Source organism: Teleopsis dalmanni, chromosome 2 (genome assembly GCF_002237135.1).
Source record: "Teleopsis dalmanni isolate 2A chromosome 2, ASM223713v2, whole genome shotgun sequence".
In the NCBI taxonomy this organism is placed as follows: Eukaryota; Metazoa; Arthropoda; class Insecta; order Diptera; family Diopsidae; genus Teleopsis; species Teleopsis dalmanni.
The window spans coordinates 170,649,186-170,662,396 of NC_051847.1; the positions used below are offsets into that span (position 1 = coordinate 170,649,186).

A 13,211-nucleotide genomic window follows, 5' to 3' on the forward strand; every position below is an offset into this window, starting at 1 on the left:
TTCCAAATTTAAATTGAGATATGCTTATTGACCTTCTTGCAAATTATTTAGTTGAAAACATAATATTAGTAATGTTGTTTAAAAACATATGACATATACGAGTATCCCAAATTTAATTCCCATAAATTTAGTTAATCCTTAATTCAAATTTTCTGTTCATACTCTTTTGGCTTTGGAAAATTTAATGTATCTTATATATGCGAATATGGTTTCCAAATCATGTATTATGATTTTTGTTAAAAATAATCAAATTATTTTATAAAACATATAAATTCTACTCACCTTTCTTAATAAATCCAATGTTCTTTTCATACGCAATACAAGCAAATTGAAGCGATCCAACTCTTGTACCAAAACCACTCCAGTCGGTGTCATAGTCATGGCAAGCTGTTTTTTAATGCGCCAAACTTCAAATGCTTGAGGCAGCTTGTGAAGTATATCCGCAGCAACGTTATCTATGAAGTCGTCTCTGCTAATTCCACCCGAAGCCTCACCTGGTATGGAGGAAATGTGCAAAATTATAATCAAAATTGATTGATGTGTAATTAAATACTGATTTCGTTAAGCAAAATCAATTATTTTTTGAATCAATTGTAATCTTGTATCTGAACTTTTATTGATTAGGTACTAGATAAATAATTTATGTTGCTTGTTAAGAAGTTTATTTAATTATATCTTAAGGCATTTCTCATGTACAAGTCAAATTTATTTACATTCTTAATTTAAGATTATAACAAATATTTATTTGACACTAACTATATTACAACGAAGAAATATGGTATGTTTTAAATTAAACTAAATAAATACAAGAATACCATTCCGAGTTAATTCAAAATTTTATTTATTTAGAAAAATTATAGTTTCTATTATATTATTTATTTTAATTTTAATTTAGATGCAGTTCAAAAACTCACATAAGATAATATTTTCTATGGAATTAAATTTTAATTTAAAATTGTATGCAGTTAGTATAAACACTTAAATCTTTCGAATGGAGAGTCATTTATCATACCGAATTCATAACTAACCGCAAAAGCATTTAGTTTAGGTTCATCAGACTCACTTTTTGCATAAATTATTGTAAAATTATTTTTGGGTGCCATCATAAAATATATTGAAAATTTATTTATTTTTTTCTATTTCAGGAGGTTTTCATGGTTTTTGCCCCATTATTTTGTCAATATTAACTGAAGTACTCGTACACATAGTAGTTTTGAATATAGTGGAAACATATATCACAGTTTTCACATACTGTGAGATTTACTCAATACTAGAGTCTGGCAAATACGAGTGACTATGCCATTTTTTTTAATGAAAATTAAAATAAATTTGAAAATATAATTTAAATTGGGCTGTGCTAATTAGCGTAAAATTATGCCGATATCGTTTGGTTTTCATATTTGCACAGAACATGGAAAACCATTATTACACATGCATATATTAGCACAGTTTAGCATGTGTTTCCGCTTTTTGTTTGTACATCCGATAGTGGCAGCCCCATATCCAGTCCCAGCTCCAGCTTCAGCTTCGGTTTCGGCTTCAAACGACAGGATGTAGTATTTCAAAATATTTTCATTCAATTTAATTTAATTTTATTTTGTTTTGATTTATTTCCGTTCAATTTATAAACTTCAAATTTTAAAGTTGTTTATTTGTATTTCCCTTTACTAATTTTTTTAAATTTCAGTACATAAATTCGTTGTCACAATGCGCCATTAGTATTAGTATTTGAATGGCTGGTATGTGAATAGTTCTTATTAATTAATTTATAAAATATTTCCAAATTAAGTTATTTTCAATTTACAACGCGTGTTGGACCGTGAATGCAAATATTGTCAACAGCACTCAACTGCACTTAGAACGGATTAAGTTGCATTCAGTTTTCATAAATTGCATAGATTTAATGTAACTGCCTGTCTATTTAATTCAGTAATAAAAATTATATAAATTATTATATAAATCGCTCATTTAAATGTAACAATTTAAGTATCACTTGAATCTCAATTATACAATATTCAAATTTCATCGTTGATTAGAACAATTTTGTTGCATTGGATTATTTTAATTATACCTATTCAACGTGAGCCAGTATAATTGAATATAAAAGAATAGTACAAAAGAATATGATTCTGATTTTATTGAATTTTCTGGGTCTGTAAAGAATAAATTTTGCTTAAATTAATCAAATAAAACCATTTATTAGGGGATGGTTAGGTTAGGTTGGAGTGGCGGCATTGTATTCCAAAGAGCCCACTTGAGCTCAAATGATGGCCCATTGTGGTACCACAGGAATGGCATTGGTATGTACATAGACTTAGATCAGTATACATTCAAGGCCGAAAGAAGGTAACGACTCCCCAATGTATGAAGGAATGAGAGGCGATGAAAAATGGATAAAATATGAGAAAGTTCAGTGACCTTCCATAAACGACTTCAAAGCATGAATTGACGGCAAATAAAACTTGCTTTGGTAGGACTGGAAGATAACTGTCTATAACGAGCTATTCTGATTCTTCTACTGCTTACAATTTGACCGCTTGTACTAAACAATCAATGAAAAGTGACCAGAATTAGCCAACAGAAATGAAATTGTGTTCCATCATAACGTATTCATGCCCAATACATCTTTGATTGTTTAAAATATATTAACGAAATTTGGTAGAGAAGTTATAATGCATCCCTACAGTATACTCCAGACCTCGCATTGTCTGATTACAATCTCCTTCATAAAATCGAACATTCTCTATAAATTGGCAACGAATAGCAGCTGACTTTATGACTAAGTTGACGTTATACAGCAAATAAATATCCTTTGGCTTTGGTTTTATTATGAAAACATATGAAATGACCAGGTCTTCAGTTCACTATAGAAGTTGATGCAGTAATAACTTTAATGTTCGAATTATGTGAAAATAAAAAAGCATATACGAAGCAGAAGAGTGGTGAGTACTTACTGCTTACTTTGAAAACGTTCACTCGACCATAGCTTATTAGAATCAACAGAGTCAGTAAGTAATATTGTAGTAGTTTTAGTTTTTGTAACTAATACTATTCTTACTATATAGTTATACCTATAACAAAAGCTTATTAATGAAACTATCGTAAGATATGGTTTACTTTAGGTTTTATGGCTAGAGCTAAGTTTTACTTTAACTGACTTTTTTAAAATAATATTATTACACTACTTTGCTTGGTACTACATCTATAAAATTTTTTTCAAATATTGCCAAATACTCATAATCATTGTACTTTGAAATTAATTTTGTATGGTCTTGTTGGTCTGAAGGTGCCAGCCTTAGCGGTTTAAATCTATTGATTTGTTAAGCAATAACTAGCGCTTTTTTTAACCAAACGAGCCAAAACTGCACTAAACTTTTATTGTTCAAATTTATATTTTTTTTTTCGGAGTTAATAAGATGGAGTTAATAATAAGACGGTATTTATAATTCCGATCAAGAGCGTAGTAGTCAAGTTCCAAGATCAAGGACAAAATAACCAGATTAATGGCTATTTGGCCATTTTACTCAAAAAGTAGAACCTTTAACTTTGTATACAGAAACAAAACCGAAGTATGTTGCTTAATATCTGTTCTAACAGGGCAAAAAACTGTTGACCTATATGCTCTATAGTACCTGTCTACTGGCACTCTTAGTAGACACAACCTGTTGTGTTTATATCTAGGCTTATCTGGAAGCAGTCTTAAGCTATTTTGTGCCCCACTCTTCAACACACTCGGAGATATTATCAACATTACCGTTGGCCAGATTTTCGCATTTATGAATGATTTTGGCTGGTTCTAGTATAACCATTCTTCTACCCACTATTACGAAAAATTGTGGAATCAGAACGTATTGTTAGGTAATTAGTTTTCACCTATTGATGAGAAATGAATCAGGGACTTGGATGTAGTCGTTCATAGAACTGTTAAGGAAGAAGACACGTTTTATATTTTTTCTAACAAATGTTAATCCTTTTAGTATCATGTGTATAACAATATTTTCCACTGTCATTTATTATATTTATTGTTATATGATTGACTATTATCATCCGGTGTAACATTCGACATTCCTCCTGAAAACTATGGAAAGACTCATAGATATCTATATTCGTACAGAACTGTCTAAAAGTCAACCTCTTCACAAAACTCAATTCGCTTATTCCAAAGGGAAATCTACCGAATTGGCCTTACATAACTTGGTCAGTAGAATTGAAAAGGCCCACAAAAACAAAGAAATTGCGCTTTGTGCATTTCTGGATATTGAAGGAGCTTTCGACAATACGAGTTATGGCTCGATCTCGAATGCCTTAACTAACAGAAATGTTGATTTTAATGTTATTTCCTGGATTGAGGCGATGCTTCAAAGCAGAAAAATTACATCAACCTTAGGTAGAACGTCTGTAGCTGTTGAGGCCGCAAAAGGTTGCCCACAGGGTGGAGTACTGTCTCCTTTGCTCTGGTCAGTGGTTGTTGATGAACTTTTAATCTTGTTGGAGAATATTGGTTGTGACGCCATTGGGTATGCAGACGATCTAGTTATAATAGTATCTGGAAAGCATGGTAGCAGTCTATCAGAGATCTTGGTAGGGCACCTTCGACGCATTTTAGCATGGTGCGAAAGTGAGGGTCTCTCCATAAATCCGGAGAAAACTGTTGTTGTGCCTTTCACACTCAAACGTAAACTAGACATAGGTCCCGTACGTTTAGGAAACACTAATATTTCTCTTTCCAGTGAAACAAAGTACCTAGGTGTTGTCCTAGATGGTAAACTCACTTGGAGTTCACACTTAAATAAAGTATACAACAAAGCATTAACGGCTTTATGGACAATACGGTCCTGTATAGGTAAAACTTGGGGCCTAAACCCAAAGATTATATTTTGGATATATCAGGCAGTAGTACGTCCTATCATGACATATGGTTGCCTGGTTTGGTGGCAAAAGGTCACACAGGCTGGATCTATTGCTGTTTGCATGAAGCTCCAGAGATTAGCGTGTCTCTTAATGACTGGTGCTATGAGGACAAGTCCAACTGCAGCACTTGAGGCTATACTTGGATTGACACCTCTGCACATACACATTCAATCTACGGCTGCGCTTAGTGCGCTTCGACTAAAACTCCACATGAACAAGAGTTGTCTTGACTATGGTCATACAACAATATTAAAAATATTTGGAGCACATAAAATTCCTCAATGCGATGGAGACTATACAACAGAACTCCATCGTTTTGGCAAAAAAATTTGAGGTACACCTACCATCACGTTCAACGTGGGAGAATGGAGGCCCACAGGTTGACCCAAAAAGTTTGGTTTGGTACACAGATGGATCAAAGATGGATGAAGGCACTGGCGCTGGTGTATTTGGACCCAACACCAGCATTTCGGAAGCAATGGGCACATGGCCGAGTGTCTTCCAAGCTGAAATCCACGCAATCAACTTATGCGTAAGATCCAATTTAATCAAAAAACCTTCTGGCTCGAAAATTGTTATTTACTCTGACAGCCAGGCTGCTCTTAAAGCTCTTTCTTCTTGGACTTTCAAATCAAAACAGGTCCTTGAGTGTTACGATCTTCTGCAATCACTTGCAGCTCGGAATAAGGTAAACCTTTACTGGGTTCCGGGCCACAGAGGAGTTTTGGGAAATGAAAAAGCTGATGAGCTTGCCAGAAATGCATCAAAAACTGCTTTTATAGGCCCTCAACCCTTTTGTGGAATAAACTGGGCTAGTACAAAACAGATTATCAAGGAAATGGAAAATCATATGCGGCTAGAGTACTGGGTAAACTTTCCAGGACTCAGACAAAGCAAAGCACTGATAACACCTTACTCCTACAAAAACATTCTTAAATTCTCAAAATGTAATTTAAGGATGATAACGGGTTTCATTACAGGTCATTATGGTCTGAAATATCACCTTCATAAACTACAATTATCTGCTAACTCTGAATGCAGATTATGCCTCGAAGATGAGGAAACAACCATGCACATTCTTTGTGACTGTCCAGCTTTAATAACGCACAGAAGAAACCTGTTTCATAAGGAATTTCTGTCACCAGAACAGATTAAGAACTCTTCTCTAGATTTAGTTCTAGACTTTATTCACAAAGCTTTAAGGGGCTTTGTTTAATCAATAGTGAAACTGGTACAATAGGTCTCTTCTGGCCGCAGTACCGGCTGTTGGGCAATTTTCACGAATACCTTTTATTATTATTATTATTAACATTCGACAATATAATATTTTATTGCATTATTTTTTTGACTATTGAAACCTACTAAAGTCCAATAGAAACTAATTACAAGAAATGGTAATTATAATTAATTCTCTTAATGACCACAAATATTAATTTTTTATATAATTCACTTTTGCGCTTTCTGAATTATATATAAAATATTTCAAAAATTAAATTTGTAGTTATGTGTATAATTGTAAATTATGTGCATAACATTTATATATGCGTGCATGTAAGTTGTTTGTAGTATTTACTTTACCGTCATGTTGTATTTGGCTTCCTGCCACTGAAACTGTGTTGCATGAAAAGGATCAAAGTGTGAAAATAGTTACAATCATTTGACCAAGTAATCAAGCACTCCATTGCAGGTTTTATCCCTTTTAAAGTGCGCATTTCAGTGAGTATATCCAAAGTATGACTGAGTATGTGAGTCTGAATGTCAGCTCTTGATTTCATATATATTATTCATTTTTAATGTGTGGTAATGCAATAAAGTTAATTGCGAAACCACAACTAATTAATAAAATAAAATAAAATGAAATGAAATAAAATAAAATGTAGTGAAATTAAATTATATTTAAAGTGCAGAGTTAATTGCTGGGCACATTAAATGTGAAATTTTGCTTTTAAGTGTTTCAAACGATAATTAATTTAACCACATTTTTGTTAGTGTGGGGTTGGCTAACATTAATGGTCTGTGAAATGTAAAATTCTTATATAAATACAATTCAATTTACCTGTTTGGGGCTGCAATTGTATAAGATAGAACCAAATGGTACGAGTCGCTTGTGTGTAGTAACCAATTTCGGCATTAGGATGCAATCCGAATACGTCTGGGCTATTAACCAGAGGTAATTCATCAATGTGTGCTGTAAGTTTGTAATAAATTAAGAGCTGTATAAATACTAACTTTCCGTACAAAGAGTTGCTTACCAATGTAATCTTCCTTGAGTATGATGTCGTCTTCTGGTATAAAGTAATCAACACTTTCATCTCTGTAAAAGTGGAATGGTTGAAATTTATCGAAAAGAAAATCACCCATATATTCATTCATATAAGTGTTGGTGACACGTCTATCAAAGTCATCAATAACACGACCGCCATACATGACCTTTTCAAATAGAAAATAAAATTATTTCATTGTAAATAAATTATTTATTTATTTTTAATTATCTTTTTTTTTCTCTTAATAAATTTTCGTATGTGTAAATAGATGGTGTGGTAAAGAAAAAAGTTTTAGACTTACTTCGCCAATTAGGTATTTTAAACTATTCCATGGCACACGAGTGGTATCGCCAGGTGGCGCTTTCAGTAGATATGATATCAATATTTCAAGACAAACATTGAAATCAGATTCATTGAAATCATAACATATATTCCAGCCCAATTTATCATATTTGCGACGTTCCTGAAATATGGAGTAGTTTCAGTAATAAATCGAATTTCAACTTCACAAATATGAATGTCAAAATATCAACATCAGCGCAATTGTTAATCAATAAAACAAAGCTGCTAAGAGTTCAAACTGAAATAGACAATTTGCAGTTCAAACATGCTTGGATTATTGTTAACAAATTTGCAGCATGTAACATGTGCTGTTCATGACAGTGGCGGGGAAGCTGCAATTTTAAAGCAATTGTCAATAATAATTTGCTGCTGCAACATATTCATTAATAAAAGCTTACGGACGAGCGTGCTCTGGTTTCTCAGATATTTGCACTCAATTTCAGTACTAAATTGAAAGCCGGACATGTGTGTCGGTACGAGAAATGGAGCAATAAAACTTTAGATAGCATTTGCAATAGTTTGAAGCAACAACAATATATCAGGAAGTTTATATAAACAGGAATTGGCAATGTAAATATTAACTGCAACTGCGTATGTTGCTGCGAATGCTCTATTAACAATCAATAAGGATAAACAGTAAAAACATCTATAAAAATGATACTGAAAATACTGAAAATGCAGGATAATAAATGAATGATTAATTGAAGACTATTGAGTGCTGTACTGATTGCTTTCAACTGCAACGTAACATCTGCTGCTTATTTTCATTGCAACTCTTAACTTATTAATAATGTATATATAAAAATAAATTTACTTGAACAACAGCATGGAAGAATGCCAATACATATACCAGTGGCCTGTACGCTATATGCGAACATGCCTCCAAGCGATCCTGCCTTATTTTAAAGAACGTTGAACGCAAGTTTAGCTTCAGACCATTTGGAGGTTCCGTTACAACTATAAAGAAATTAATTTTGATATTAAACTTAATATGTGAAATGATCGAAATTACCTTTTAGGGACTTTTGCAATATGCCTATCGGAAAGGTTGGTGTGGGATCTGTAGTAATCCATAGACGAAAATCAGGATGCGGAGCTTCAACTTTTTCCAAATATTTTTCTAATTGCCTCACAAAACTGATAAGTAAATGTGCATTTTGCAACATAAGCCAGTATCCTTGACGTAATGCATTATTTAGTAAGCCCATAGCAGCCTACGTCAAAAATGTAAACAAGTATTTGTTGTAATTGAATAAAGCATTTGAAAGATATAAGTTTATAACAAATTAATGTATACAATGGCATGGTATATAATATATTATGTAAATGTATATAAAATGAAACAAATTCGAATTTGAAATAGGTTTATAAATTTTGGTTGTGGTTGATTTTTAGTATGTTATATGATGTACATTCTATTAGGCAAAAAGCTCCTATATCGGTTTATACAATATAACAAATATAAAAACATGTATATAAATATACATTATAGTGTATTTAGATACAACTCAAATTTCAAAATTTTATTTTTGTTGTAATCTCAAGTGTAATCTGAAAGTAGAAACAAAAACATTTACTGTTTTTATTATAATCTGGATGGGTACCACTTTTAAAGAGAGCAAACTTTTCAAAATCAAAAGTGGACATTCACTGCTTTTTGAACGACACAATCCATATTAATGTATGTAGTCAGTGATTCTTAGTTCTTCTATTTGAAAAGTGGACATTCACTGCTTTTTGAACGACACAATCCATATTAATGTAAGTAGCCAGTAGTTCTTAGTTCTTCTATTTAAAAAGTACTATCGTCACATAGACCTGGCAGCTCAATAATAAAATCTTTAGTAAAAATTAATTGTTTTTTGCTGATTTTTTTTCTTTTAGATTGTATGTTGTTCGGACATCAATTAGTCCCAGATAGATTGTTTGCGTTCTCTTTAGATTCATGTATGATATTTCAAGTGTACTATATCTACAGACTAAAACTATTTTGTATTGTCAGGATATATAGTTCAAAAATGAACGCAGTGTCACAAACAGCGAAAATATGTAAGTAAGTAGAACAACCTTTGTCGGGGTGATTAAGCAAGTAGCTCTTAGAATTAATTTTGTTTGACAAATATAAAGCTTTAGATAAATCCTTCCCACTTTGTTAACCATACTATGACAACAAAATTTTTTGAGTTTTTTGCTGTCAAATGTTTCATGTTTCCGGATTTTGATTCTTCTTTAAGGAAAACTCATAAGTAGAATCATATTTATTACACCTATTCTACTCTATTTGTTGCCCACTGTATTACACAGCATACTCATATAATGCCAGACTTTGAATATCTACTAACAATGTATTTTCAAAATAATGTTTATGTAATATTATATTTTAGATTTAAAGCTATAAGAATAGAAACGATATAATGAATCTACTTGTATTTATCTAATACAATATATAACAATTGTTTTCTTACCTTTTCTTGGCCTTGGCCCAATGAAATATGACTGAAGCTGCCCAGTCCGCCAGTAACTACTTCTGCTAGTTTCATTAAATCATTGGTAGGATCAGAACCAGCACTTAGTATAAAACATACTGGTATAAAGCAACTGGTTTGTTCAAAGATATTTTGGAAACTGACAACTGGCGGCGTAACAAAGAATTCTCCCATTATATCAATAATGTATTGATTTATTGAACGATAAATACGATCAACTCGGAAACAGCGTAGGAACATCAATTTCTATAATATATTCATTGTTGTGAGATATGATATTAAATGTCTTTCACTAAACATTATAACATACATTAAAGTATTTTTATATTTTGTAATCTGTGGCATTATTATAAAAATATTATTTATTTATTAAAAATACAAAAATACTGTTTGCATGAGAATTTTTTTATTCTTCAAGATTATTTTTGCAGTACAGTATATAAATTAATAAAATTTCTTCTTGTTATTTATTTTTATATGTATATATATGAAAATATATCAAAAATGGATTATTTGTAAACTCATAAATTAACATTTACCTGAAAATCGTTGCATTTTATATTAAATTCACCTGGGCAAGGAATTTCTTCAGGATTTTCAGCATCAAACCACTGTAAGTAATTTTAAATATTTTTAAAACATACTAACATTAAAAAAAATTAAATGATCCGATTAAAAACTAATTCATTTGTTAAAAAGTACTTATATAGGTATTCATAGCGAGTTAAATGATTTATAAAATCAATTCAAACGATAAATAGCATTGATATTGTAAGATGCAATTAACTATGATACGTTTGTTTCTATTAAGTCTTATATAAGTTAGTTCTAATAACTTGCCTCTTTCCACTGATCGGGAAATTTCTTTATATGATCGGGTAGGTTTCCGAATACTTCATTAAAATCGAATGCTAATTTAACAATATCCTCCCAATTTTTCTCTAACAGCCATTTTACAGGACAAGGCACTTCACTTTTTGTTAGCGTGACAGAACCTTTGATAAAGAAATCAAGTTCTGATGTTTGTAAAGCATTATCACTTTGTGCTAATTGAGTAGCCATTTGGAAAGAGAAGAGCAGTTTGTGTCTCTCAAATATGCCAGTACAACCATAGCAATAAACATTTTCCGTCAACGTCTTGATGATATTGTGCAATCGTTTTAGCAATACTGTATCTGGTACTGATTTACGCAATGAGTAACCAAACACGTCCAAGTAAGCTGCAAGTGCATACTGGTACATTGAGTTAACCGTTGACATATTAGATAAAGTGAAGAAGAGAACTGCTCCACGTTTAGCTACTGGTCGATAACCGTCACGCAATTTTTCAATATCTCGTGCTGTTTCCTGTGATAATCGCAGTTGTTCTGTAACAGCAGCCGCCTTAGTTTTGGTATTTTCTAGTGTAGCAACCAATTCAGTATTATCAAGCATATTTCCAGTGGAAGTAGCCAATTCACGTAACAGCGAGTCTTCTAAGTTTTGTAGCAGTATTTTATTTTGACTCGTTTCTTCAATGAGTGTTTCACGTTGTTGTTCCAGATCTGGTCTTTCAGAACGTACTACAACACTCAACAGTTGATCTTCTAAACCAGTCTGTGTAACTGTGTAGTTTATAACCATTGCTTTCGCATATACCGCTGGATCAAATTTGGGATTAGCAAATTTTGTTGTAAGATACATTCTGAAATTATCGTCATAATCGACTTCTTTATCTCCCAAAATTACAAATTTGCGACCACTAATAAGTTGTATGTTTTTCTGAAGTATGTCGTCAATTACAGGATCAATGTAGTCATCTACATCTTCAAATAATACTGGTGTGCCATACATTATTGACATTTCTAAATGCTTCAGAAAATCGGAGTCATTAAATGAAAGCGGTTTTAAATTATTTTTTGCCTCCCGCTTTCGTATCCATTGCAGTGCTTGTAATTGAGGATCAATACAAAGTGGAAATCGAGATGCCCTTACCGTAAGTATACCATTTTGTACTGATAATTCATCAGGTGGAAGGCCTTCCGACGTCCAAGTAGATATTTCTACATCAGTTGTCAAACTAGAATCTATACGAAATGGTAAATCAATAGGTATAGCACGGTTGTCAACATCTTTTAGCCAATCGTTAAAAATCATAGATTTACGAAATTCCCATGAAAATGCAGCCGTGTAAGCCAGAAAAGCAGAACACAGTAAACATTGCCCAACCATGGCAATAAGTTGTTTTCCAAAATTTTCGGAATCCCGATTCCAACGAATTCTTTCGGAACTCAAGCCACTGATAAGTTTATTTGATGCTTCCTAAAATATTCACATAAACATGAAAAGTAATAGAGACAATCGAACACTTAAAATTATATACCAAACGTCGTTGGGCTTGTTGCATCATTTCCGTTAGATATCTCATCTCTTTCATTGACTCAGCATACTGGGCATTCAGTACATTTAACTGCTCTTCTAGTTTGGCTATTTCATGGTTAAGATGATTAAGCAGTTTGATTTGAGTTTCTTGTTCTGCAACCAAAAACTCTACACGCTCTATTTTCGGCTTAACTTCCTTGTATACTTCATAGAAGCCAAGCACAGCTCTAACGAATTTCAATAGACCAGCACCGGCAACTGATATCTTTTCCATCTCATCCAAATTGGCTTGTTTCATGTGTGCCCTACAACTATTAATTTGCTTACCTGTCAATGCTTCACAATCCATTTCCATTAAACTTTTCAGGAAGTTAACATCAGACATCATAGCTTTTGCTGTTTTCCAGTTAATTTCTTTATATCCACGTAAAATGGCTACACATTCGCATACTATTTGCACCTGAGGTGGTGGTGTGGCAAATGATCTAATTTCAGTGATCTGTGCTTTATCGAGATCGGCAAGAGCTTTACGTGCTTCTTCTACAGCAGGTAAAGCTTCAGCTAGAACCTCTTCTGCTTCTTCCTTCTCAACAGCGATTTGCTTTCCTTTGATCTCAACTTCTACGGATTTTTCCGAAGCTTCAGATTTTTTGACATTCGCTATCTGAGTGGCGGCTTCAATGTCTACTAACATAGCTTCGCATTTTTCTGAAGCAATCGCAACGTTACGTTTCTGTTCCGTAACAATAGCTCTGAGCTCTTCAATCTGTGCAGCTGCCTCGTCAATTTTCTTTATACCTTCATTTAGCCGATCACGTTGATTTGTTATGAACTCATTTTTCTCCTC

The 13,211-nt window shown here is 32.7% G+C and overlaps 1 protein-coding gene across 1 annotated transcript in view; it reads right to left on the reverse strand.

Annotated features, from left to right (window-relative positions):
- The window catches only part of LOC119685815 (dynein heavy chain 10, axonemal), a 75,785-nt gene that overhangs the window by 8,092 nt on the left and 54,482 nt on the right, over positions 1-13,211 (reverse strand). The window contains exons 54-63 of the mRNA XM_038100198.1: positions 12,366-13,210; positions 10,844-12,304; positions 10,543-10,614; positions 9,983-10,249; positions 8,530-8,731; positions 8,332-8,474; positions 7,477-7,638; positions 7,164-7,341; positions 6,968-7,099; positions 283-494 (exon numbers count right to left, since the gene is read on the reverse strand). Of these exons, the coding sequence (XP_037956126.1) occupies positions 283-494; positions 6,968-7,099; positions 7,164-7,341; positions 7,477-7,638; positions 8,332-8,474; positions 8,530-8,731; positions 9,983-10,249; positions 10,543-10,614; positions 10,844-12,304; positions 12,366-13,210 (3,674 nt within the window). The remainder of the gene's footprint in view (positions 1-282; positions 495-6,967; positions 7,100-7,163; positions 7,342-7,476; positions 7,639-8,331; positions 8,475-8,529; positions 8,732-9,982; positions 10,250-10,542; positions 10,615-10,843; positions 12,305-12,365; position 13,211) is intronic.